This window comes from Paralichthys olivaceus, chromosome 3 (assembly GCF_024713975.1).
Source record: "Paralichthys olivaceus isolate ysfri-2021 chromosome 3, ASM2471397v2, whole genome shotgun sequence".
Lineage (NCBI taxonomy): Eukaryota > Metazoa > Chordata > Actinopteri > Pleuronectiformes > Paralichthyidae > Paralichthys > Paralichthys olivaceus.
The window spans coordinates 6,218,151-6,243,528 of record NC_091095.1 but is presented as its reverse complement, the minus strand read 5'-3'; the positions used below and the strand labels follow the sequence as shown (position 1 = coordinate 6,243,528).

Here is a 25,378-nt window from a genome sequence, read left to right as displayed (position 1 = left end):
GAGCTGTGGGAACCAGACATGTTTAGATCTTTTGGACTTTTACACATTTTCCAACTTGTGCCACACAGGCAAGCACATTACCAGTGAATGTTTTTGAACTACACATAAGTCTGCCCCGGGCTACAAGCTGTATGATTCTTGCCCCAGGCTACAATCTGTGTAAGCACATACATGCAGTGCCCCGGCCTAGGGGCATGTGTGACATGGGCCACAGCTTGTACAGCGAAGAAAAAGGGACCAGAGTTTGTCTAGAGTTTGTCTTGACACCACTGAAACATCCAAAACCTCTTATTCTGCTGTCCTATATGTCGCTGCCTTGCTATAGTGCAGGTATGAATATAAGATTCACTTACGTGGCAACCTGATGCATGACCTTGGTGGACGTGTCCTTCAGCGTGTCCTTCAGGTTGTCCTTGAAGTTGCTGAAGAACTTCCCTGCTCCTCCCTTCACCATGTCCAACAGTCCTCCGCCATAATTGGCATCCATATCTGGGAATGACATGAGCCAATCAGATTTTAGACAAAAACACTGAGAATGAATGAAACACGTCGGGAAAATGAAAATAACATTATTTTCTATGCTGATGACACATTTTACTGTGTTAGACAACACTTGCACAAGCTCATAAGAGATTAGACGCACAATAAAATGCTTGGTCACAGGAGCCCAACCACCGATACACCAATAATCAACACCTTTGAGACTGTCTCTCTGATTCAAGGGTTCTAATAGAGGGGACCTTGAGGGTAAGGTCCCAAAAAGTTCTGACCTTTGTGTTGGGAACAGCCTCTGAGTCAGGTGGAGTCAAATTTGTTTCAAATTGATTCATTCAGACGTCCAGGGTCTGTTTCTATGAGAATATATATAATAAGTAGTAGAAGATTTGGTGCAAAATGGGAAACGATAAAGAAATACAGGCAGAGTAGTTAATGTGTTGCATTAAAACTGGCTTCAGATTTGATATTAAAACTTGATTTATAGCTTGGAAAGGTGGTCCACCTCGTGTTTTATTCCTGAATATGAAACTAGGAGAAGATCACTGTGCCTCCTCTTCATCTTCTCTCATGCTGCTATCACTATCAACAATCTCTGCTGGTAACTCCTTAATGCATGACTAGAAATGCAATTAACAGTAATGGAGGCAATTCAGGAGAACAAGTTGAAAGGGAGCTTCTCTAAATCGTCCTTTGAAAAGATTTCTCTTTGCAACTCTGCAGTAACCTTGTATGACTCCAGATTGTGTCAACACATTGGAATTCCATCTTTATCTGGTTGATGCACGCTGAGGTGAAGTTGAGCATATAGGTGAGATAAAACTGTATCATTAGTAATGGTTGGCTGCAGATAGTGTGATGTTATTGTCATGAACGTCATAACCGAAGAGGAACAGTTAATAGACTATTAGAAGCCGTCTTTGCTTTATGTCAGTGTTGCACATTGTTTGATTCTGTGTAGATCTGGAACAGCCACTCTTAGAACAGTTGTTCTTTTGAGATTAGCATTTTTTCTTTTCTCTTCTGGTTTCTGTGTGAGTTCAAAAAGAAAAAATCCACAGAAAACATCTTCCAATTTTGCATAATGCTCGCCTATGTAGTCTGGCCCATGACACAGCCAAGCAAAGTCATGCAAGGGTGGCAGTTAACATTTTTTACAGTTCACCAATCAGCGAACACTGGGCTTTATCATTGGAGCATGTAAACATTTTAAAGTAACAGCAATGAAACAATGAAATAAAATATAAGGTTGGGGAAACAGCTCATAGACTGTTGGGGCTGGATCAGATCTAAATAAGGAATAATTCAATTTAACACTGATCATATTGTTAAACAATGATTTTCCTCCTAACTCATATTATCTTTTCACTCATAATCCTAATTTTTCCACCTAAGAAACTTCTAATGTGTCAGTTTTTTCTAACATTTGTGGTTCAGTGGAGGGACACGTTAGAAATTGAATTTAGAGCATCAGACTTTCATGTTTAGACAAATATTTACGAAGTCATTACACACACTGTCTCAGACGAAGTCTGTCTAGACAGAAAATCTGTTGAACTGAAGTTTCTTGTGTTTTCCTTTCCTTCATCAAAAGCCTTACTTGTCTTTTCTTGATGCCTCTTCTCCTCCAGCCATGTGTTATTCGAGAGTCTCGCTAATTTCCAAATTTAGACTTTTCATCTCTGACTGCAGAAGTTTGAAATTTGTGACAGGGATTTATTTTTCCGACTTGAGGAAAAGAGCTCCTGCTTGTTGAACTCACGCTGCACAGCACATGATCCACAGAAAACCCCAGAACTCAAATGTAACTTTGCCCAATTCTTTATTAAAGCTTCTGTGTGTGAGACTTAGGTGAAAGGAATCTATTGGCAGAAATTAAATATGAAATAATCCTAGTGATGTTTTCACTTGTGTGTAATCATATAAATTATACCGTAGAATCAGCCCTTTATATTTAAATACTTTATGTTTACAAAATTCTACACACTGAACCTTATAATGTGTCTCTTGTGAGTCTTTGAGCTTAATAAAAGTGGTATTGTGCACTTTTGGTTTATCTATTCAGATATGAAAGGGCTTCACAAGCCTAAGGTCATTCATTCATTCTGAAACAATGGCAGAAAATGTGAACACCAACACCATGAAAGGACCGGGAAAGATTTAACGTTTCTTACATCAATGACATCTCACTTAAATCAACAGCATAGGACTATTTTTATTTTATAGGACTATTGTAAATCTGCACTGCAGATACACGATCCTCAGCTTCCTGAAGTGAATTTATGTGTGTGTGGCTCAGGCCTCAGTTAGAATCCGTCCTCGAGCTTGACCCAAACCCAACAGGCGTTCTGTACTTTGTGATGGGGGCTCGACGACAGCCTGACATTTCTGTTTACAAGTACGACCTGAACCCAAACAAAGGAGGATAACATGCAAAAAATTCAGAACAATATTCTTCATGTTTTTAACAATTAAAAATACTCCTGTTGACCCTTTAGCTGGATGACTGAACCTCAAATTATCTCTGCGAGAGGTTATGTTTTCATCGTCGTGTCCTTGTCTGTCTCTCTGTCTGCAGGTTTACTCAAAAACCAACACAAAGTAAGACAGTGCAACTTCTTGTTCCCTGGACTATATAAGGAGCAGCTCTGGCCGGTCTCTCTCTCTCTGACTCGCCACATAGCTGACACACAGGGCCACTGTTATGTCAGTAATATTCAAACTCTATTTAAAGAAAAGTTTGGGATATATTTGGTGGTAGTCTCATAAGATGCAGACAGGAAAGTGTTTGCAAGAAAGCAAGTGAGCATATTCCCCAAACATCAAACTATTCCATCAACACAGTAACCAGAGTGAGCATGTCTGTAGTGGAAAATACAAACTGAAATGCTCCTCTTTCCTGTAATTTCACCAGTAAGGTTCAGTCTATTTTTAACTTCACTACTATGTAGATTTCCCTGTCAGGGAGCATGACAGGATGTTTTAACAAAAATCCTACATCCTGCTCTACCTTGAAATCAAGAGCTTATGTCAGCTCAGCCTGGATCCGCCAATCATGTTCGATACCTGCACAGGTAGAGAGGCAGCTGCGATGATGACGGAAAAAGAAGTCATTCAAAGTAATCAGAAAAGAGAGAGAGAGAGAGCTGTACCACGAAAACAGGACCAGGACCACAGCCTCCACTTTCACAGAGTCAACTATAGCTTGCATAACAAGATCACAGACTGTGTATAAAGATGGACGATTTGACAGCTCCCGAAAAGTGAAGCCAAATCATCTTGATGGCCCCCCTGGTGGCTGGTTGCAGTATATGCAGTCTATGGAATCACCAAGGGGAAACAGAGGGAGGGACAGACAGAGGGAGTCATAGGACGGACACAGACGGTTGTCCAGAGATGTCGGCCTCCTCCTACAGCACCAAATATTTCTCCTAAGTATCCAACCATACAACGTGAATGATGCTGGGTCTAAAATATCGAAACTTACAGTATACCTGCTTTTAACATGGATTCGAATGAGTCTGATATTTGTCATCTATAATTCAAATCCCATGCATCAATATATCAGCTCTCCTTGAGATGTGTGCCTGCAGCTCATGAATATCTGATCACAGCTCTGTTATTCAGGTCATAAATTTGTGTTGTTGTTGAACTTTGGCAACAAATAAAATATTTAACATATGTAACAGTGGAGTCAGGTCAGGTCAGGTCAGGTCAGGTCAGGTCAGCCCTCATCAATATTTTCTTTACAGCAGACATTTCAAGGATTTTCAATTATTCCAAAAAATATGAAATTTGAGAAATGTTGCATATAAAACATAATTTTTTCTTCCAATAAACATCTTCCGACCTCTCAGAGTCACCTCGCCTACATTTGGAGGAGTTTCAATGCTGATGTTAGCGTCCACTGGTCTTTCTAACGTTGGACTTAATTCTTGTTTGGATAGAAAGAACAATAACAATTTTAAATAGCTGACTTCTATCTTGTTTACTTAAACTACAGGTCATGTGTTCAACATAATCAATCTTGTCCAAAGATCATCTGCGTCCACTGTGTCCATCTGATTTGATCTTTCTTCTAATGTTTCCTGTCCTATATAAAGCTATACTTCTACACCTGCATGAATAAACTTCCTTTGTCTGTCTCCGTTCAGTTTTATCTTTTCCTCTGTGTGAATCTTCCTGCTCGCTTCCCTGGGTTGACGGGCCTCTGTGTCAGTAACCAGATGGATGTGGGAGTGTGCAGGCTGGTGAGTCGGCTACGGTGACAAAAAATATACAGAAACCATGCAGGGGAGGCTCTGATATAGGCTGTGATACAGAAATCTGTCAGGTAATGAAGCTGCAGGGAGGCCGGCCTCTCTCAGAAACACAGAGCAGTACATTAGCAGCACTCGGCACAGCACTAGCTCTCAGATTTGCCAGAGAGATCAATACTTTCTTTGAATGCGTCTCCCTCCTTGTAGAGTGCAAACCTTTACCCCTCAAATCCAGGTTTTTGTGAATGGGACAGATGGAAATCACTGAGGCACATACAGATGGAGGGAAACAGGCACACATGCATCAAAAGGGAGCATCCAAACCCGCCACACAGAGACATCTGACACTGGACCCCGCCCCCCTTCTCCACCGCCATCCCCAATCCCAATCCTCCTTCCCTTCACTGACCCCCCCCCCACCCTCTTCCTCCACCTCCTTTTGTTTCACACAAACGTTCATCCCCTGGAGGCCTGCTGACTCCAAAGAGCACTGCAGCGAGGTGAATACAGGGCAGAGGCGGGCACAAGCCTCACCTGCAGTTGTTGTGACTGGATCCGACAGAGCATGTCAAGAATTTGTCATTAGATTCATGCTAATATAACTGTGGATAGTATTTCATGTTTAAAACATATATCAAAATGTTAATAGGCTCTCCATGTGGTTAATAAATTGAATAAACCTTTAAAAATGTGAAAAACATTTGGGACAATTTGTGTCAACGTTTACATACTATGGACAGGGAGTAGTGCTGCATACACTATACTATATGTGTGCAAATAATCTAAAATATATGTATGACCATTCTAAATATACACAATGAATGTCAAAGATCTGAAACATACAGTCTGATATAGATTATGTACAATCTATGGTCTGAATATAAAATAATGTCTTTATTGTCATTGCACAACGTTCACTGTGCATCTCCAACACTTTATAACACTTTATAGGATTAACTATGTCATATGCATTACGATTGTTACCAACTCATATTATAACAGCACAGAACCAGTCACATGGGACATATCTTCATGTGCAAGTGGCCAATAGTAGTTGCATTTAAGCTGGGATCATGGCTGGAGGCTCCAGAGGGGGGGTAGCATGGTTGCACACTTTCATTACTGTCAGCCCTCTGCAGAAACACAGGCTCGGTGTGAAGTCTCCTCACAGACCTGCAGCAGCTTCTCCACGTCAGCCCACCATCAAAGACTCTTACCTGAGCTGTCCATGGTGCTGCAGTCCTCCTCTCTCAGCGGGCCCGCCTTCGGTCCAAGTGTGGCCGCTATGGAGCCTCCGACTGCGCCGCCGCCGCCGCCGCCGCTGCTGCTGCTGCCTCCTCCTCCTCCTCCTCCTCCGCCTGCGCCGCTGCCGACACTGAAGCTCTCCCCGGCGCTATCGACCAACTGCAAAGATTCATAGCCATCGTAACTGGTCTTTTTCTTGTAGGCCCCCAGCAAGCTCATTACCGACGGACACAGAAGAGGAGTTAAAAGACAAAAGGAGACACCCGGAGGACGCGCAGAGGCTGCACCACCTCCTCCACCACTGAGCTGCTGCTGCTGCTACAACTGCTGCTGCCGCCCAGTGCACCACATGTCCGGGGGAGGAGAGGAGAGGACGACCGGTCTCCTCTGGTGAGATGAGGAGAAATATCCTGGGTGGTCTCTCTCTCTCTCTTTCTCTCTCTCTCTCTCTCTCCCTCCCTCCCTCTCTTTCTCTCTGTGTGTGTGTGTGTGTGTGTGTGTGTGTGTGTGTGTATGAGAGAGAGAGAGAGAGTCTAGCGCCTCCACTCTTTCCTCAGCACCGCATATTACTGCTGCTGCTGCTGCTTCTGTCCCCGACTGAGTAAAAGGGAAACACACAGTCCTCTAATGTTACTGCTGCATCTATTATTCACACACTCAGTAGCTGGGAAAATATGCTGACTGATTCAAAGGCTGTATTTTATACTAAAGTTCATCAAAATCAGTAAAACAAGTTGAAATAAAGTCATTGAAAGGATACAAAAATGAAGATTCACTCATTATCTACTCATCACTATGGGATGGAGGGGTGGGTGAAGTGTTTGAGTTTCCGGGGGCTAATGGACACTTGGATGACACCACAGGAGCAGTATGGAGACATTTTATTTATTTTTTCTGTTGTTTTACTACATTTGAAGATGTGGTCACCATTTACTTCAACTGTATTGGATGTGGCTGCAAAGCTGTTTACCCCTGAGACTCCAAAACTGTTTTGTGGATTCTTAAAGTCGACCAAAATATAGTAATGTATAATACTTAATGTAGGACAGATGGTGTCTGCAACATAAATGCACAGATGATAATGTGTGTTCAGAACTGCAAAACTCTCAGCACCATCAATTTTAAATAACAAGTCCCTCAGAGAAAAGTTCTTTTGCAGAGAATAATAAAAATAACTCTGCTGCACTCTGACCTGATCACTTTTATATAAATAAAGAGTCTATAGGCCTTTGATGGAGCAAATTTCTCATTTTGAGTCGTGCATTAAAAAGCCCTGGAGAAACTAACATCAATATTCCAAAACAACTGCACCATTAAATCTCACTCTGCATCCCTCTGAGCGTTATCACTCTCTACTATTGCAGCCTTGGATGTTCATCGCCTCTTTGTATTCATTCAAAATCGACAAACATTTTAAATTTCATCTCAATGTTTGTCGTTTGTAGCTTTTTGTGTTGTGACCCTTGGTCAGCGCAGGACAGAACCCACTGACCACTGATGGCATGGTTCCTTCCTTGGCCTTGTCCCCTGGCAACGGAAACCCTGAATGGTTCTGAAAAGAGGACATGAGCCTGGGAAACTCTTTTAGCAGAGCAGACGGGAGCTCGGAGCGCAGCGTGAACGGAATGTCCAGGAGGGAGGAAAGCGAGACCCGTCGTATCCGGACCAAACGTGCTGCCGCTCAATTGTTGCAGTGGAGCTTCCTGTCTTGTTCTTAACTGTGCTGAACAATATTTACCCTTTGATGCACTCATGAGTGTGGATGTGCAACTTGGGCTTAATAATCACTGCCACTACACGGCAAGAAGAAGGATCTGCACATGAAGCCAAACACATGGTCCTTGTATGTTATACACACACACACTGTATTTCACTATAGGCAAAATGATTGACTGGTTAATTGATAAAATTATCATAATCAATTATCCACCAATAATGAAAGTAACTGTTAGGTGCAGTCCTTAAAGGAAATATTTGGAAAAAGGAGTTTTAACTTGAGATATATTGCATTTAAAGCAGATTGTTGCTCAAAAAATAGAGATGGAAAATAAAGAAAATGTGTTGGCACATGTCAAACTTCTGTCTCATTTAATAACATAACATTTATAATAGATTCTAGTTTTATTGATATGGGGCAACGATAGCATAAATATGGGCGAGTGATTCACAACAAACAGAAAATGCAAATTATAAAGCTGATGAGAACACTCGCCTTTGTGATCTGCACTGGTATCTGTGACACTGTAAGACAGGTTGTCTTTTCTTTTCTTGCTATTATGTGCAAAACAAAGACCTGTTCACAAGTGAGTGCCACATGCACACTGGATATTCTATAGTGAGGGTTTGAATTTCCTTTAGTTATTTGCTTCCACTTTAAGAATCCATAAAAAAGCCTTTAAATGTTCTGCTCAGTGTCATTTATACTGTTTCACGAAACGTTGCTGAAACCGACCATGGCCTTGTATCTCATAAAGCCGTATCGCCACCATCACTGGTTTTTACCATCATCCTCAAGGATCGTGTTGGATTAATGATTATCCCTCATCCCCTATAAGAGTTAAAGCAGAATCCAGGAATCTGCTGTATCAGCTGCAGAGCGGTGGACTTGAATCTGTGGCTGAGACGTTTGATGCTGCAATCCGTGGATTCTTGTCCTGGGCAGTGAAAACAGAAACTTAACAGGACAACACCGGCATCCACGCTGACCTGGTTTGCCTGAAACTCAGCGCTTACCTGTGGCTTTTACTTAAAGATCTGGAAACTGGAGGATCACAGTTTTCATCTACACTCCTGAACAAGACAGATTCCTGTATTTACTCACTAGGCCCTTGCCCTTGGCCATAAAAGGCCTCTTAACCCCCGGTACACCTGCTGTTTTTTATTGCAACATAAACAGAATACCAGTTTTCTACAACTCGACAATCAATTAAATTATCTTATGCCTCCACTGAACGCTCATGGATGATCACACACTCCCTTGCTCTGCGGCCAAGTGTGACTCAGTGGCTGGTGATCAGAACATGAAACCACCACGAGCTGCGTTAATCCGCTCACGTGTCGTGCGTGACGACGGTGGTGACGTAACTGAGTGCTATTGGACAACGCAGGAGAGGAGCTGTCCTGTCAACCCACAGCCTTCCCTGGGGCGACGATGATGATGAAGATGGTGATTCTGATAACGCTGGTGATGAAGATGGAGGAAACCTGTCATTCAAACACACAGTGCTGACCGAGGCTCTGGCATTTATAAACCTCTGGCTTCTTGGATTTTGGCGCATAAACCTGATCTTCTGACAGGAGCGTGCCATGCGCCTTTAAAGGTGTCCTGAAATGCCGTCACCGACTTCATCAGCTGACAGAACGAAAAAAAAATCCCAGCAGAAATAACAGTGGCAACGTTCTCACTCTTTTATGTAATTTACCTTTGGGATGAAATAATGCACGATGTAGAAATAACAGAATGCATCATTAATCGTGCGTAAAATAACTAAAAAAAACGACACCTCTGATAAAAATAACCCAAATGATGTCAGTCGCGATGCTCTTGTGCGCATCCAGTCAATACAGAGGCCCGGAGCACAGACACAAGTTTGATCATTTTATATTAATGTGTCTCATATGAGAAGTACGTTTTGGCACCGGTGCGTATTGATGATACACATCTCCACCGAGCAGAGATGCACTGTGAGGGGGGAAGTGGAGAGGATTTCCAGAGGTATAGCCTGACATTATGTAACATCCTCACACACATCACGATGCCTCTTCTCCTCCTTCTGCTTTTGCACACAAGCCTCACCTATAATAAACAACACGTCCTTTCTATCAAATGAGTCAAACACACACGATCTTACAGATGGTTTTACCTTGCTGCGCGCTTTCTACCATTCTCCCGTGTGCGCCGTCTTGTGCCGTTGTGAAGATGCGCTCTGGATCCCGGCTCCGCTCACAACACACCGACCTTTGGTTTGTCATTCGCTGCCGAGCAAAGGTCAAAGCTTCCAGCGTCCAGTGAGGCGAGACGCACGGTGCTGGAAGGATTCCCCCGGTAAAAACCCGTGCGTAAAAGTGCAGAGGCAGCGCGAGGCTACGGCACCATCATACAATCACATTTTGGCATTAGAGCTTCACTGAACAAGGTACCGCGATGGCGTGTGGTAGATTTGTAGACGATGTGGATGAGCTTGAATGGGGCAGATGGATGGATGTGGATGTTCATGGATCTGCACAGTGGAAACTGCGCCACTCAGCGCTTCCTGGAGGAAAACCTGCAGTGGACCACAGGAACCTGGCTGCTTGCATTTACTATAGGCAGTGGTGGAGGAAGTATTCAGATTAATAGGTAAAAGTATGACCTCACTCTAAAAATATTCAGTCACAATAAAGCCCTGCATTCAAAACTTCCCTATGAGTACAAGTATTTTCATACTTTAAATATATTAAATTACAAAAAATGTCTGCGATCATAACCCCACTGAAGTAAAACTATTTAAGTACTTTAAGTAAAATAATTACTCATTGTCTAATCATCATCTGATGTGTTTGGATAAATATTAGTGCATGTTACATTTAACCCCACGGCAGAGCTCTTATTCCTACAGCAGAGGTCCCCATAACAAAGCAATGATCATAAAATACAACACCAGTCCTTCTGCATTTCAGGTTTTGGGCACGTGGTGATAACAATAATCTTCTTAATGCAGATGAGAATAATGATCATCAAGGTTCAGCACTCTACCCTGTGTGAGGTGTAAACACAGCTGATGAGGAGCAGGGAGGTGCCGGCTGATCTGAGAGGATTAGACCAGAAAGGGAGGAGACACACACACAGCATTCTTATGTCCTGTGTTTGTGTGTGTATCACCTTGTGAGTCAGCGCAGGTTTTTATGTGTCCGGCTGATTCCTGTTTTTCCTGATATGAAAGACTAAGGAGCAAAGGAGGGAAGGGCAAAGTTATTTTTTCATTTGTTTCCATAAGTGCTGGAAAGAAAGAAAGAAAGAAAGAAAGTTTAGTCATATTACAAAGATTTACAGCGGTTTTCTTTCTTTCTTAAAAACAATGGATTGATAGCAATCATACATGCACACATAAATAAAACAGAAAATAGCTTTGCCAAATAGAAAGATGGATGGATAGACAGAATTTAATTGTAGTAACAGTATATTGTTTGCTGCACTAACACTTCTTTCTTTCTTTTACAGTTGAACTGAGAAATAAAATGTCAGTGTGTGCACCCATTATAATTAAATTAGACAATACAGGTGTTTGTACTGTGTGAACAACAGGTTCCACTATTTTACATCACAACAACAGGAAGACAGTGAAAAGCAGCCATGAGAAAATACTTTAATTGTTCTTGGACTGTGACATGTTGGGACAGCAGGGTTGAAAAAGTGAAGGGAAAAATCAACTGTGGAGTTACACAACAGCTGTGGGGTGTGGTCACGCGCTCGACACCCTCTTCACACACACTCATCGAATGATTATCTACAGACACTTGCTGCTGAAGACACCACGGTGATATGCACAGGCATAATTTAAATTTGGTCATCTTCAGTCAAGTCAACACAAAACTTGTCTCGAATGCCTTTACAATCTGTAACACATACAACACCCACAATCCTCAGACCACACGTACGGAAAATAATATCAAACAAACATAAAAATCATCATCAGAAAAACTTGATACCACAAATGAGGCTAGACATATTTCTACTTTTTAAACTTTTTTTGAAAGGCATTATTTTTGCATGTCATTGTTTGTTGACGCCCTGGATTAGTGTGTGTTGTTGTTTTTTAAATTCAAAATTAATTTAAGTGATTCAATTTACAAAAAACCTTTGAAACTGCAGGATGAACATTGATAGAATTGGTTTTAATTGTGCGTTTTTGTGACTAGTGCATTTTGTGCTTTATTAGTGCATTTTGTCTAATATGAGGATTTTTTACTTTGAATGAATGGATCAGGAGCTTGGTGAAGGGAGGATGGTGAAATAAAAAGCTGGAAAAGCTGGTCATTTTACAAATCTGAAAAGCAAGATCTTTACATATATAACCTTCTCTTTATCATAAAAATGACTTATTTCTTACTAATCCAGCAGTTTAAAGGAATGTCACAACAATGAAGGCACTCTGTATTGTATGCATTTGTCTTCATCTCAGCCGCACCAGCCCGAGCATGACTGCATCCGACTCTGCAGCGTTCCAGCACAAAAAGCAAAGAATAGCGGTTTACACAGTGCATTGTTTACATAAATGATGGGCTCATCTAGAAACCCTGAACTCACAAAGCCAAGGAATGAGAAATTGCTTCTGTTGGATAGATTTGCATATGTAACAGCTGACGTGGAGGCCTCATATACAGCTCACAGACTCAAAGTGTCAGTCTTCTGAGGATAAAATATTGATTTTGTTTATATATATATATATATATATAAAACAAAACTCTCTTAGTATTGCTCTCAATGAACCTGCAACTTAAAGCTATGCATAGAATGAACTTTATAAGAATAATTTTGTTAGGTATGTTAAGTAAAAAATAAAAAAAAACTCATCAGTTTCAGAAAGTAATTTAAGGGTTTCACTGCAAAATGATATTTTTGTCTGTATTCAGCCTGATCTCACGATCGGCTTTCTGTGGTTGAGATTTATATTCAGCGTTTCACAATAAAAAATAAAGGTGTGAAGATTTGCTGCTTGATTGGTGTTTGTGTCAAATCAATTTAAAGAAGTGATTAGTTTATATATCGTATAAAAGAATTCTGACGTTTCACTACAATAATGTTGAACCATTATTCAAACACTTGTGATTGAATCTCAGACATGTCGGCTGGCTACAGTTTTGATCAGCGTCCCGGTCCATTTATTTCTCTAAACCCCAACATTAATGTTGTAATGGGTTGAAACCTGACACCGAGGCCAGCACGTACAAACATCCGCTCACTTCCTGTAATGGCCTCCTGATGTTTCCCTGTGGTCTTTTGTTCCAGAGCACTGTCAGGGCGTCTGGGGTTGGCAGGTGTCCGGCGGCTGTGTGTGCATCTTGGTGCTGAGGAGAGAGTTGATGTAAGGCCAAATCCGGTCCGTCTCTGTGCCGGAAAACGAGTGCAGGATTCCCTGTGACCTGAGGGAAGAAAAAGAAGAAGAAAACTGTTGTGGCCACATTGATAATAGATTATATGATAAAAGAGTATTTGCCCCAATGTAGCAATAAACTAACCCTACTCATTAAAACTCATTAAAACTATATGATCTAAACTATAGTAAATATGTATATCGTTTATACATGGAGAAATAAAATAAAACACTAATAACGCTGTAAGAAGTTTAAGACTTGAGAACTCACTGCTGAGCAAAAGCTTTTCAAATGGGAGAAACTGAGAGTCATATGATCCCATTCATGACATTGCTTGATTTTCAGCTTTGATTCACCGTGTGAAATGTTGGATGTATAATGACACACACACACTCGAAACAACTTACTGTTCGCTAAGTGGATTATATCCACCTAAGATAAAACTGACTGCAGGGTTGGACTCGATTGACATTGTGTTTTAAAGGTTCAAATTCCTGAATAAATGTGATGTGCAATAAATTAATAATTAAAAATCAACCATCATATGATGGTTAAAATCAATATTCAAACGAGAGCTCCATCTTGCAGCACTTCCAACCAATTATCTAAACTGTGGCAGGCCGACATATTTGTCCTGCCGCATTTTCATATTTAACCAAACTTTTTTACACTCGATCTATAACTTGGTCTTTTGCTCTGTATGTGTGCTTGTGCTATCACCCATAAAGTTGTTACTGTCCATGCAGACTGACAGACCTCATAGTGTCAGCTGCAGTCGTGCACATAACTACAGGTGGCATGCAATGCAGTTCTCACAGGAGAACTAGTCTGTGGTAGTTTACACGCGCCACCGCTAACACTATACACGTTTTGTGGTTATCTGTCCAATCGTCCAATCGTTTTTGCGTAATTCTGCTAAATAACAGATAAACAAGACAAAAATGTCTTGGCAGATTTCTTGAGGACTGTTCCAGGGAGCATTCACTCACTTGTATAAGTCTATGACAGGCTTGGCTACATCTTTGTAGTGTCTCAGTCTGGCCATCAGGGCTTCTGGTTTGTCATCGTCGTGTTGAATCAGTGGCTCCCCAGTGATGTCGTCCTTACCCTGAGGAGAGCAACACAAGGTCCCACATGCAACAGAGTCAAGACACTTCCCGAACTTGTTTTTGAAAAGCAGCTTATAAATAAAATAGAAGTAGAAGTAATTATTACACATTTTAGTTATGAAAGATAACTTTATGTTACTTTAGATAATACTTTATACTTGTACTTGTACGTATTAGAGTGTAAATATATAGGCTGTGCAGGAGTAGGGGGAGTTAGTAGTGAGTAATGGTGTTGCTACTCATCTGGGTCAAGTTTCCTGATTTTGAAACCTTCATCCTGCTGAGGCAAGAATTAAAACCCCAATTTCTAAAAACAGAAATCACGAGGCGAAGAAACTGAAAGAACAACTAGAAGAACTAAAATAGAGGACTATTGTTAATTCTATTGTAACATCTATCTCTACTTCTGAGACCTGCACTCGTGGCGGGTTGAAGCCCATGTTGTAGACTCTACCGCTGCCCGGGTGGATCCAGCGGTCACTCAGTCTCTCTCTCAGCGTCTCGTAGGGTATGTTGAGGCTGATGACCAAGTCCAACTGGCACAAGTTATTCAACTCCCGTGCCTGCGCCAGCGTCCGAGGGAAACCTGGACAGACGAGACGTAGAGTTTATGTAGAAGATGGTTTGACTTCTATGTTTCTGTCAACATTCAGTGTGGTGTCTATTCCTTATTCTTTAATCCATAACATAAGGAAGATGTACCAACTGTATTTCAGTACAGTATTTCCTGTTTAGATTTGTATTAATATCAAGAGCCGAGGGCAAGTTCAGATTGGTTCCAGATGTTCTGTATTGTGACACAATAAAAACAGATCATGTGGAGGAGCTTACTGAAAAACACTCAAAGAAACAGGACCTGGATGAACCAGCTTTAGTTCTGTCTGATATGCGCCGATATAAAAACTTGTATTTTACAGATTAAACATGTTAAATTATTTTAGTAATTCAAGTTCTACTTCATTTAGTTGTTTTTATTTGCGTTTTCTTTTTATCTATGGTTATTTAATTAAAATTGATTGTTAAACTGTAGAATGTGGAGCATCAATCATATTTCTGTGTCATAAGAAGCCCTCTTGCCCACTTTCATAATCTGGGCTCAAGGTGACCTCAAGGACAATGCCTCGGTAAAAGTCACTTTGGTCAGGCGGGTGTTTGCTCACATGCTGGTCGTCCCATTTTTACGCCTTTTTGACTTCATGGTTAAATATGCTTGCATTTGGGTTCGTTGGGTTTATTGCTTCCCTATGTGTTTGAGTGGAAGCTGACAGTTATTCTGTATGTTCCTTTGTCTGAACAATAAACCACCAGAGCATCATGTTACAGAAACGAGGGATAGGAAGGCACTAATTGTAGGTTATGAGAGGGAGACAAAAAGCAATTATGTCTATGTGGTGCAGTATATTTGTGTGTGTGTGTGTGTGTGTGTAGCCTTTCCGTTCCCTCTCCTCTTGCTAAATTGTTTTGTTTGCCGGTCATGTCATGTTTCAAGGTTTAAACCAGTCTATCCCTAACCAGTTTGTTTAACCAGTGTTTGCCATCTCTCCAGAAGATGTGGGTAATGTTTAACTGCTAAGAAGACGCAATGATCTCCACTAATTCTGGAGCCATTTTCCAACCAGCACGTTGTACTGTACATTTATATATATATAATTATTTATCGCATCAACATAAAAATGGACGATTATTTACATTTTATATGTAAGTAAATGTAGAAGGGGGAACACATTAAACACTCAAGGGGAAAGAGGGGATACAGTCAGGGCCCTGAAGCTCTGGAATGTCCTGGACAGTAAGCTAGCAGAGTCAGTGACATATTTTAAGTCCCTTCTGAAAAAGCAATTAAGTCTTAACTGATTTTATCTGAGGTATTTGTTTGTTTTAATTATTAAATACTTCTAATTACTTGACAGAATGTCCGTCTACTAGAAAATCCTTCTTGATTTCCTTACTTTTGATATTTTCAGTTGTATGACTTTATTTACGTGGGTAGAAGTACCTCAGAACTTACTTCTACTACACGACCCTTCTTGATTTGATCTAAGTTGTTTGTCTTGATAGAAGTAGCTCTAATAAATAATACTAAACTTTATTTATATAGCACTTTTTAAAAACATAGTTTACAAATTGCTCCTTTGAAAACCTACTCCAAAAAAAGCCTTATTTTATTTCTGTCCTTATCTTTGATTTGTTGTCATGTGAAGCAAGTTGTAACGGTTTTAAAAAGTGATTTTATTAGGAAGTTTATTATTGTGACTTCCTTCTTTTTTTTCGTGGACTTACTAATGTTGAGAAAAGGTCACTGGGTGACAACTTGCCACATGTGAATAAAGAAACTTGAAGGACCCTGCTGACATGAATTTTCTCTCCTCTCCTCTTTGACCTGACCTCCGTGTCTACAGTAAGAGTCCAGAGCAGGATGCTGGGACGGCACTCAGAGAACTAATCACTCACAGACTTACAGCATATTTTCCCACATAGTTATTCCTCAGACTCCAGTAAAGCACTGTGGAGGCCATGTTTCATAGAATGCAAACACTTTAATGAAGGCCCTGCCTCTAACATTAGTCATTTTTTGGGGGGTGGCACCAGCACTGGCCAATCAGAATATAGGGCAGTTCCCACCACAGGCCATGACACTGCACAACAAAGAAAACATTTCCTCTCTACAGAACAACTGCTATATGTAAAGCTGGTTCATCACAGTGCAGCGGGGGAATAAAGCACAGACCATGTGCTGTGATTGTGGTAAAAACAAAAAAAACACAGTTCTTCTTACCGTCCAGCAGCCAGCTGTGGCCACTCAGCTCCTCCAGTCTGGGCAGCATCAGTCTGGTCATCACATGGTCAGGCACCAGCATGCTTCTTTCCACAAAGGACTTCACCAGCACACCTGCGTCTGACACACAACAGACATATAGACAATCTTATATAGTTGTTCTGCTTCGTGCTTCAAGAACCACAAGTCTTGATGGAAATAAAGACATGAAACTCTCGCTTGTGACCTCTGTAATCTAGTTTATTTAAAGTCACACTGGAAACCCTGTGGTGGATAATTAAATCAATATTCATGCCAAGTCACCAACTCCCTTAACTCACACACATAGATTCACTCATTTATAAACCTTTAAGCTATAATATGAAAAGAGAAATGGGGTTTGTTTGCATTATCCAGCAACACACAACTTTGCCAGGCACATATGTTTATACTTAAGCCCTCTGCTCTGAGCTCAGGTTTATTATCACGGTACGTGAGCTTGGCACAACCTGGGAATCAAATGAATTCCAGTTGGTGAGTTTAACTCTCCACCAGATTGAAATCAGATAAAGACATGTCTCGTGTTCTGGGGGCTTGGACTGAAGAATGAAGTTTTAGATATATCATGTGCTTCATTCTGCGAATGCTCCATCTTATAGGGCTGATCAAAGTACATTTGTGATAATTACAGTCATACTAAAGAATAGAAAACATTAGAATGGTGCCAAATTCTCTCATACAGGATGCAACAAAAAATGTTTGTTGCTTCAAGCTTTGCTCTTCCTGGTGCCACCGCAGTGTTGGCGGTACAGCATAAGTGTGCACGGGACGATGTTTCCTTACCTGTTTTTGCCGTTATACTCTCTCGCAAATAGTGGCCACTAGAAAGATAGAGTAGGCCGAAGCTTTGCGCAATCCTCTTGGATATCGTTCCTTTCCCCGATCCCGGCGGACCCATGATAGCAGCTCGGAATAATTTGGCCATGTCTTCCTCAAAAGCAACCAAGAAGCCCAAATGCTCACTTTTGCTTTTCGTGATCAGCAGCTCGACGTAGATCACCTCCTAATGAAACTACAGGTTTGAGCGGTCTAGCAGGTCCAGACACGTAAATGGCTCATAAACTTGCCGTGCCAAAGTAATATTTCCAGTTTATTTTCTGCGTCTGCGGGTCTTTACGCACGCAGCGCCTGCTCTCTGCACGCATTGGGGGCTTCAGTGCTCCAGACACGGATCAAGTCAAAACGCCCTTCTCCTTTTTTCCTTCTCCTCTCGGCTCTCTTGTAGATACATTACGCACGCCCACGTATTTAGACTTTTTTTTCTCTGCAAATGAATGAGGGAGTCTCCACAACGCCCTATTTTTCTGCGCACATCATCCAGAAAAAATGCGGATGCTGATTTGCACGAACTTCGCTGGGTGAACTGGTTACTGTAGTTTTTATATACGCAACTGATGCGCAACTGGAGTTTACGTTAATGTACATGTAAGTCAATGTAGTTTTGATTCACAGACTGGAAACTGTCAAACAAGCACACGGACATCTATCTGTCTGTCTGTCTATCTGTCTGTGTGTCTGTCTATGTATCATAAAAAGGTTAATAATAATTATGATCATTGTTATTGTTATTATTGTTTCTGTTGTCACTATTATTATTGTTAATATTATTATGATATGTGTCATTATTATCTGTGTTATTGGTATTAGCATTATCAATATCACTATTATTATAATTTATATTATTATCATTATTATTATTATCCATATTATTATCATTATTATTGTGAGTGGAGAAAGAGGCGGGTCGGTCAGTGACTGTGTCAGCTGATGTCTGTGGTGAAGTTTCTCACTGATCGCACCAGTCACTGTTACATTTTACGTTCATTTAGCAACGTTCCCGTTTGGAGAATCACACGCGTCACGTCACCAACTGTGAGCGTGGACTATACTGTTGGATTCCACCACTTGTTGACAGCAGGATCATCTGAGCTGCACATGGCTCGTGTAACTATTCCTCCTGCTGTTTTGTTTTCCTCCCTCTTCTCCTTCTTCTGTTTTTTTTCCTCCTGGCAGCAGGCGCAGATAGTCGCTGTCATTCCGCGCAACATTTGCGCACGGGAGAGGAATCCAGTGAGTCGACTTGTTGCAGAGCCACACGGCGGCGGCTGCGTCCCGGAGCTGTCAAACACTGCGCACAGCCTCCAGACTGTGGAGCCTCCAGACTAATCCACCAGACCAACAACTGGGGACATGAACCTTTTTCTTCTCTCGATCTCCAGAAACTATCTGAATATTTTTTTTTATGGTTTTAAACTCCAGCCTGTTATTGAAATCTTATTTTTTTTGTTCCTGTCACATGGCTTTTGGGAGAATTCAATAACAACAAAAAATGGCGACAATCACGTTGCTCTGTGTGGTCTTGCTGCGTCATTAAAAATATTCACGTAAACACGGGGCGCTGACCGGGGGAGACTGTGGGTAAGTGAGCTCCGTGGATGTTGTACATTTCACGCAAACTGGCTGTAATGGAGAATACGTGATTTTCTATGATTTGGCTCCTGCACGACACGCTGTTTGTTTTTGCCCAGGAAAAAGGGGTGTGTGCGCAATGCTGGGCGTCAACGTTTGGCTGCACAACGCGAACAATGCACTTATGTTTTTAAAGCCTTTAGTCGATTTTATTTTATTTTTTAAAAGTGCGTACATGCATATTGTTGTGACGTGACGTAAATGACGTGGTTGTTGACACTCGGGCAACTTTTGTTTATTTGCAGGGGGGGATGGCAACAAGCGCGAGCACGGCGCGTGTGTGGCGTTTGATGGCACCAGTTTAAATCATTGCTGCGTGTTCATGTTTTCCTTCGACCAGTTGTTTACATTCGAGGTTTATGTAACAGACTCCTGCTTCTTCTTTTTTTGTGTTTTTTATACATGTCAGTAAACGCAGCACGCATGCAGCCCCCCCCCCCCCCCCCCCCCCCCACCCCCTGACCGTGTGTTCGTGCACGTCGCTGTTTAGTTGTTGCACATGTCGCACATGTTTGTTTGTTTGTTTCCGTGCACGTCTGACATTTCTCTGGACAGAGCCTCTGTGCAGCTAATGGAGTTGTTTACAAGAAGTGCGGAGGGGCGGGGCGAGGAGGAGGAGCCGTGACGTCAGCAGCGACGCGACCTGACTGCTCGAGAGGGTGCACGCGCCCAGGAGGAGGGAGGGTGAGGGGAGCCAGCGAGCAGGATCATAACAAGTCTGACGTCACTCGGCCTGTGGTTGGTATGATTAATTTACAGCAAGTAAAATAAATTTTAAAAAAACAGTAGTTTTCCTCCATTAGGAAAAGTGAAAATATGCTCGTTTTATTTTGCGTTTCAATATTTTACCAATGAGAGATTTGCAGTTTTCATCTGCAGTGTGGTACATACATAATAACTTTATTTAACTTTATTTAGATTATATTATTATAGAGCTAAATAATACAAATGGGTCATAAAATCATGAGCATAATATGCCCTATTACTGCAGGTTTCGGAGGTAGGTCATGACCTATATGCAACATGTGAGTATTGCGTGTACGCTAAAGCAGTCACAGACAGGGAAATGTACTTGTTACAGCAGCAAATTAAATAAAAATTCAGAGAATAAGTACATACACTTTGTTTGTAGAGTAATGTACTTGAGTTAAGGGAAGTGGCGATTGCAGTAAGCTGTATTTGTGCATTAGTATAAGGACCTATCCATATATAGACTGTTATAAACACCAAAATACTAATAAAGGGTGACAATTAAGAATAGTAGCCTAGTACATATAAATTACTATAAACAGACAAACAGAAAAAAAAGATATATCAATCAGTATATACAAAAAGGTTGCTCACATCCAGGCTAACATGCTGAATTACTGCAGGTGTCGGAGGTACGTCTGAGGACTAACGACCTTTATGCAACACCATGCATGTGCAGTTTAAGGGATCCAATGTGGGGGCTGGCGTGTTGCGTATAGGCAGCGAGTCAAAATGTAGCAAATCTTTTATGAGATGAATCATTGACGAGCCGTCTGTGCACCAGCAGACTGGAAATAAAGAAATTATGAAACAAAACAGTATAAACAAGTAAAACTCTCTATTCTGATGGTTAAATATGAACATGGACATCATGAGCAGACATCTTGCTGCATCCTCCCGTCTCCCTGCAGGCTTTAAACTCGAGGATTCACAATAGGTCACTTAGTTCAAGTGCAGAGTTGTACATTATTAACCGTCTCCTGTTCCGACGCAGGCATGAAGTTGCAGGATTTACAACTGCAATGGTTAGCCTGGTCCAATGATTGATGAGTCGACAAACAGAAGATTCATTATGAGTTTGGATAAACTGGTTTTTAGCCAAAATGCTAAATATTTTCATATTCCAGCTTCTTAGATATCAGGGTTTGCTCCTTTTGATTTATTTATAATACAATTAATTAAACATCTTTGTTGTTTGGTTGATCAAAAGCAAACCAAAGTTGATGTGGACTTTTTACTATATTTCAACATTTTACAAAGTTAAAGGCTAATTTTTTATTCCAAACAAATTACTGGCATATTAATCATGTGCACAAATAATCATTAGTTGTAGCCCTTACACAGATATAATTCTGTATTATACAGTCATTGTCGAAGTTTATTCAACATTTATGTTCTATGTCAAATTAATTTCAGAGCATTAGACGCGTACTCACTGTTTTTTTTGCAACATCCATGTACATCTACTCATAGTTGTACAATATTATGCCTTTTAAAATTAACATTCATTAACATATTATCACCATATATGGGCAAATGGAATAAATAAATAAAAGTAAATAAGTGTCTAAGATGCATGTAGGAGCTTATTCTATATTCCAATACTTACTGCTGAGCCACCTTAGACTAAGAGTAGGATATATTATCAAGGAAACATTGTATATTGTGAGATTCCACCAAACAACCTGCATATTTGCAGAAGGAAAACCTTTTTGTATCTTTGCACTTGTCGACCTAGAGCTGGGATATTATGGGCTGGATGACGGAGTGAAGCTGTGCGCTGCTAGACTTGTCAGGCTGCCCTGGTTCAGTTATCACAGTGCTGATGCTGTCTCCATCGAAGGTACAGTACTGTGATAACTGAAGGATGGCTGCCAACTTGACACCAGTGCCGTGGACAGAGGCACATTGGGCTAACGATGCAGAGGACCAGAGAGGAGCTCCACAAGTGTGAGTATGTGATTCAAACAGAAAATTGTTTTGCGACAGAGCTTGTTATTGTGTGTTTAAGTGAAAGAAATATCTAAACCTGTATGTTGCACTAGTACTACCTTCTTGAATATGAGAAATAAAGTGAACTGTCAATTATTGAAACGTGTACATTGTTTGATTTATCCCTGTTTTTGAAAACTAAATATATATTTGTACCTGTAAAACTATATAAAGCTGCAGTTAGTATCTAAAAAGAAGTACCTCACACTATTAAACCTTAAAACTCTCCACAGTCATTCCCTGTGTGTCTTTATCAGAGTCAAACATGATGAGCTTTGCATTACAAGATCATTTCCAGTTCACTACAAATAACAATTGAAGAAGAGCGTGCGTTTTTTAATTGAGTTATTTATTTAGGATTTGGTCCAAAATATGTCCCTGACTGCCCTGAATGCTTTTCCATATTATCAACAGGGGGCGCTAAAGCTCTATGATCGATGTGTTCTGTCCTCTGTAGAGCAATGATCTGTTTTATGTTGTAATGTTTTTCAGAAAGGAGCAATGAAGGTGTTTCGTCAAAATGATCAAAACAAGAGAAGTGATTTGTAATGATTCTTGACAAATTTTTCCTGTTTCTACCTGAATCCAGTTTTGCCAACGCGACATGAATTTGGATTTTTTTCGTTACAATGAACCTAATCGTACTTTCCATACATGTACAGTCTGACTCACTAGCACAGGTCATCTGCAGCTGTCATTGGCATACTATAGTGTTATCGCATACTATAGTGACTATGGAAATCCCCAAAGTGTCATCATACATATTTTGTTTTTCTCACTCTCACCTCAATCGCTCGACTCCCCTTGAATTTCATGTTTTTCATACTCACCACATCATGTCTAGGTATTTTGTGGTTAAGGCAAATTTTATAATAACATGAAAAGCCAAGTGGGGTTTTACACAATTTGAAAGAGCCATTTTGTAAATGAAAACACACTTTCAGACACATTCATTTTTCACATATTACACTTCATATCAACATATTACACTTGATTTCATTTTCTGATGCACTCCTCATAAAATGTTTTTGCGTAATCCAAAACTCTCTGAACCATCAAGGGACAGGGTACTGGGGAGTTTCTGTTGTATTCAATTCAAGGCTATGACTGGGAAGTGACATAGGAAGTCCCTCCCTTAAAATCAACCACCCCCTTTTTTTATGTACAGAAACTGTCACATCCCCGTTTTTCGTTGCAGGAAGTTATTTCTTTTTTTTCCAACACCAAACATCGTTGTGTGACATTCCCTAATCTGCAGGAGCAATAGACCAGTAGTGATAGACACCCAACCTGGCAACTCTTAACTGAAGCATGTATGTGTTTACTGAACACACTATAATGAAGTAGTACACAGATTACACTCAGTGTGAGTGAGTCCCTCTCTGAACACTGTAAATAGAGGATTAGGAATAGACAAAATAATAAAACTCTGGAGTTATATATCGTGTTTTAAATTTTTCATTAAAATGGGCTATATATGCTGCTCAATGTTAAACAGAGAAAACTTAAAGTTAAGTTTTACTTTAAACTTGTTTTATAGAATTGCGAGAAAAGTGATTGTGTCAACAGTGCCAATCCACACTTGAAACAAATGATATAGAATATGTCCGATCGCCTTCTGTCTTTGGTGCCTCTGTTGTCTGCAGTCACCAGGGAAACTCCACAAGTTGTCTTGTGATGACATCAAAGGTTGACTCACTGATTCCAGATAAAAACCAATGACTGCATTTTCTGAGTGATTAAGCTGGTAGACATATTTTCTTACTACAGTTAGTAGTATTGACCTCTACAGCCACAAACATTTGTCTCTCACTAGCTGGACCATCAATACAATTAAAGCAGCATTATCTATCACAACACTTTACATCGGGAGGTTGAGACCATTCAAAATCATAGAGAAACTCAGCAGTTCCTGCAATGAGCCCACACATTGAGCGGTAATTATTATTATTACTATTTTTTAGTTGTATTAGTATTAGTAGTAGTAGTAGTGGTAGTAGTAGTAGTAGTTTGATCATTTAAAGGTACAGTGTGTAGAATTTTGTGATATCTAGTGTTGAAGTTGCATGTTGCAGCTGAACACCCCTCACCTCACCCTCTCCTTCCAAACATGGAAAAGAACCTGTGCTAGACTTCAGTTGTCATAAAAACTCAAAAGGTGTTTAGTTTGTTCAGTCTGGACTAATGTAAAGATCATGGCGGCCTCGGTAAGGGTCCCCTCAATGTAAATATATAGTATTTAAATATAAAGGGCCTTTGTAAAGGAAACTTCAATTATACAATTTAGATGAAATGAACTAGTGAAAACATCATGAGGATTATTCTAAATTAAATTTCTACCAATAGTTCCCGTTCACCTAAATCTTACACACTGGACCTTTATTGGAGGTGTATTAATGGGTCCTCATTGGCTCATCACTGTAACAATACATGGAACATTACAAATAATGCCAGTGGACCATGACAGATTAATAAATGAGATTTTTGGTTTTGGGATTTCAGTATTGAATTGATATATTGTTTAACTTAATTTACAAACATTGGATGGTTTATAATTTGAAAATTTATATTTGTGGATATGTGATTTTGCAAGTAGTAGGATCAATTTTATAATGTTTGTGGGTTAAGCCAAACAATACATTTTTACATAGGAGAGGGAGATTTCAGAGTCACTATATTTATTTATACGTTTATTTGATTCATCGACCAAACAAAACAATTTAAATGCAAACAAAAAGTCTCAAATCTTGAATGAAAAGGAGCCGAATGAAGAATTATGTACCTATTTCACAAGACATTAATTAACAAACGAAATAATTCAGTCAAATTAAGAATTTAAATGGCTGCAAGCCAACAAGCCCATAAAAATGAGTTTACCTGTAAAAACAGAGCAAAACTTAACAAACACATTTTATTGTATTTCCTCAACATACTGGCTTTAATTGTTTTTTTTGTTGTTGTTTCAGATTCTTTGGTTTCTTAGCTGAGTGAGTTTATATTTTGCAAGTACTTCCCCAAGCCTCAACACACTTTTTATTTATCATTGAGTTGTATAAAATGTACAATGCTTTATTATCTAATTAATCATTTAATATATTGGCAAATAAATGTGGAGACATATTGTTTAAAAACTGAAAAGTGGGGACAAAACCAAAACAAGTGATGGATAT

At 40.3% G+C, this 25,378-nt stretch overlaps 2 protein-coding genes and 1 long non-coding RNA gene across 7 annotated transcripts in view; 1 reads left to right on the top strand and 2 right to left on the bottom strand.

Moving 5' to 3' along the window:
- The window catches only part of dnajc6 (DnaJ (Hsp40) homolog, subfamily C, member 6), a 32,604-nt gene extending 22,602 nt beyond the window's left edge, over window positions 1–10,002 (bottom strand). For 3 of the 5 annotated variants that reach the window (XM_069521645.1, XM_069521646.1, XM_020098578.2), the window contains exons 1-2: window positions 5,972–6,358; window positions 354–489 (exon numbers count right to left, since the gene is read on the bottom strand). In XM_069521645.1, coding sequence (XP_069377746.1) covers window positions 354–489; window positions 5,972–6,218 — 383 coding nt within the window. In that variant the 5' untranslated portion in view covers window positions 6,219–6,358. Of the gene's footprint in view, window positions 1–353; window positions 490–5,971; window positions 6,359–9,862 lie in introns of those variants that run through there. The other 2 variants (XM_020098581.2, XM_020098579.2) reach the window with 2 other exon arrangements.
- On the top strand, window positions 6,250–7,965 carry LOC138407169 (uncharacterized). The gene is made up of 2 exons (XR_011240582.1): window positions 6,250–6,389; window positions 7,445–7,965. It is a non-coding gene; the product is annotated as an uncharacterized lncRNA (long non-coding RNA).
- A 1,328-nt stretch (window positions 10,003–11,330) lies between the features above and the next one.
- On the bottom strand, window positions 11,331–18,316 carry ak4 (adenylate kinase 4). The gene is made up of 5 exons (XM_020098278.2): window positions 17,781–18,316; window positions 16,959–17,078; window positions 14,596–14,768; window positions 14,063–14,181; window positions 11,331–13,121 (listed from the first exon to the last, which is right to left on the bottom strand). Exons 1-5 carry the CDS (start codon window positions 17,920–17,922, stop codon window positions 12,995–12,997), a joined length of 681 nt encoding a protein of 226 aa, XP_019953837.2. The 5' UTR covers window positions 17,923–18,316; the 3' UTR covers window positions 11,331–12,994.
- Between the last annotated feature and the right edge of the window lie 7,062 nt (window positions 18,317–25,378).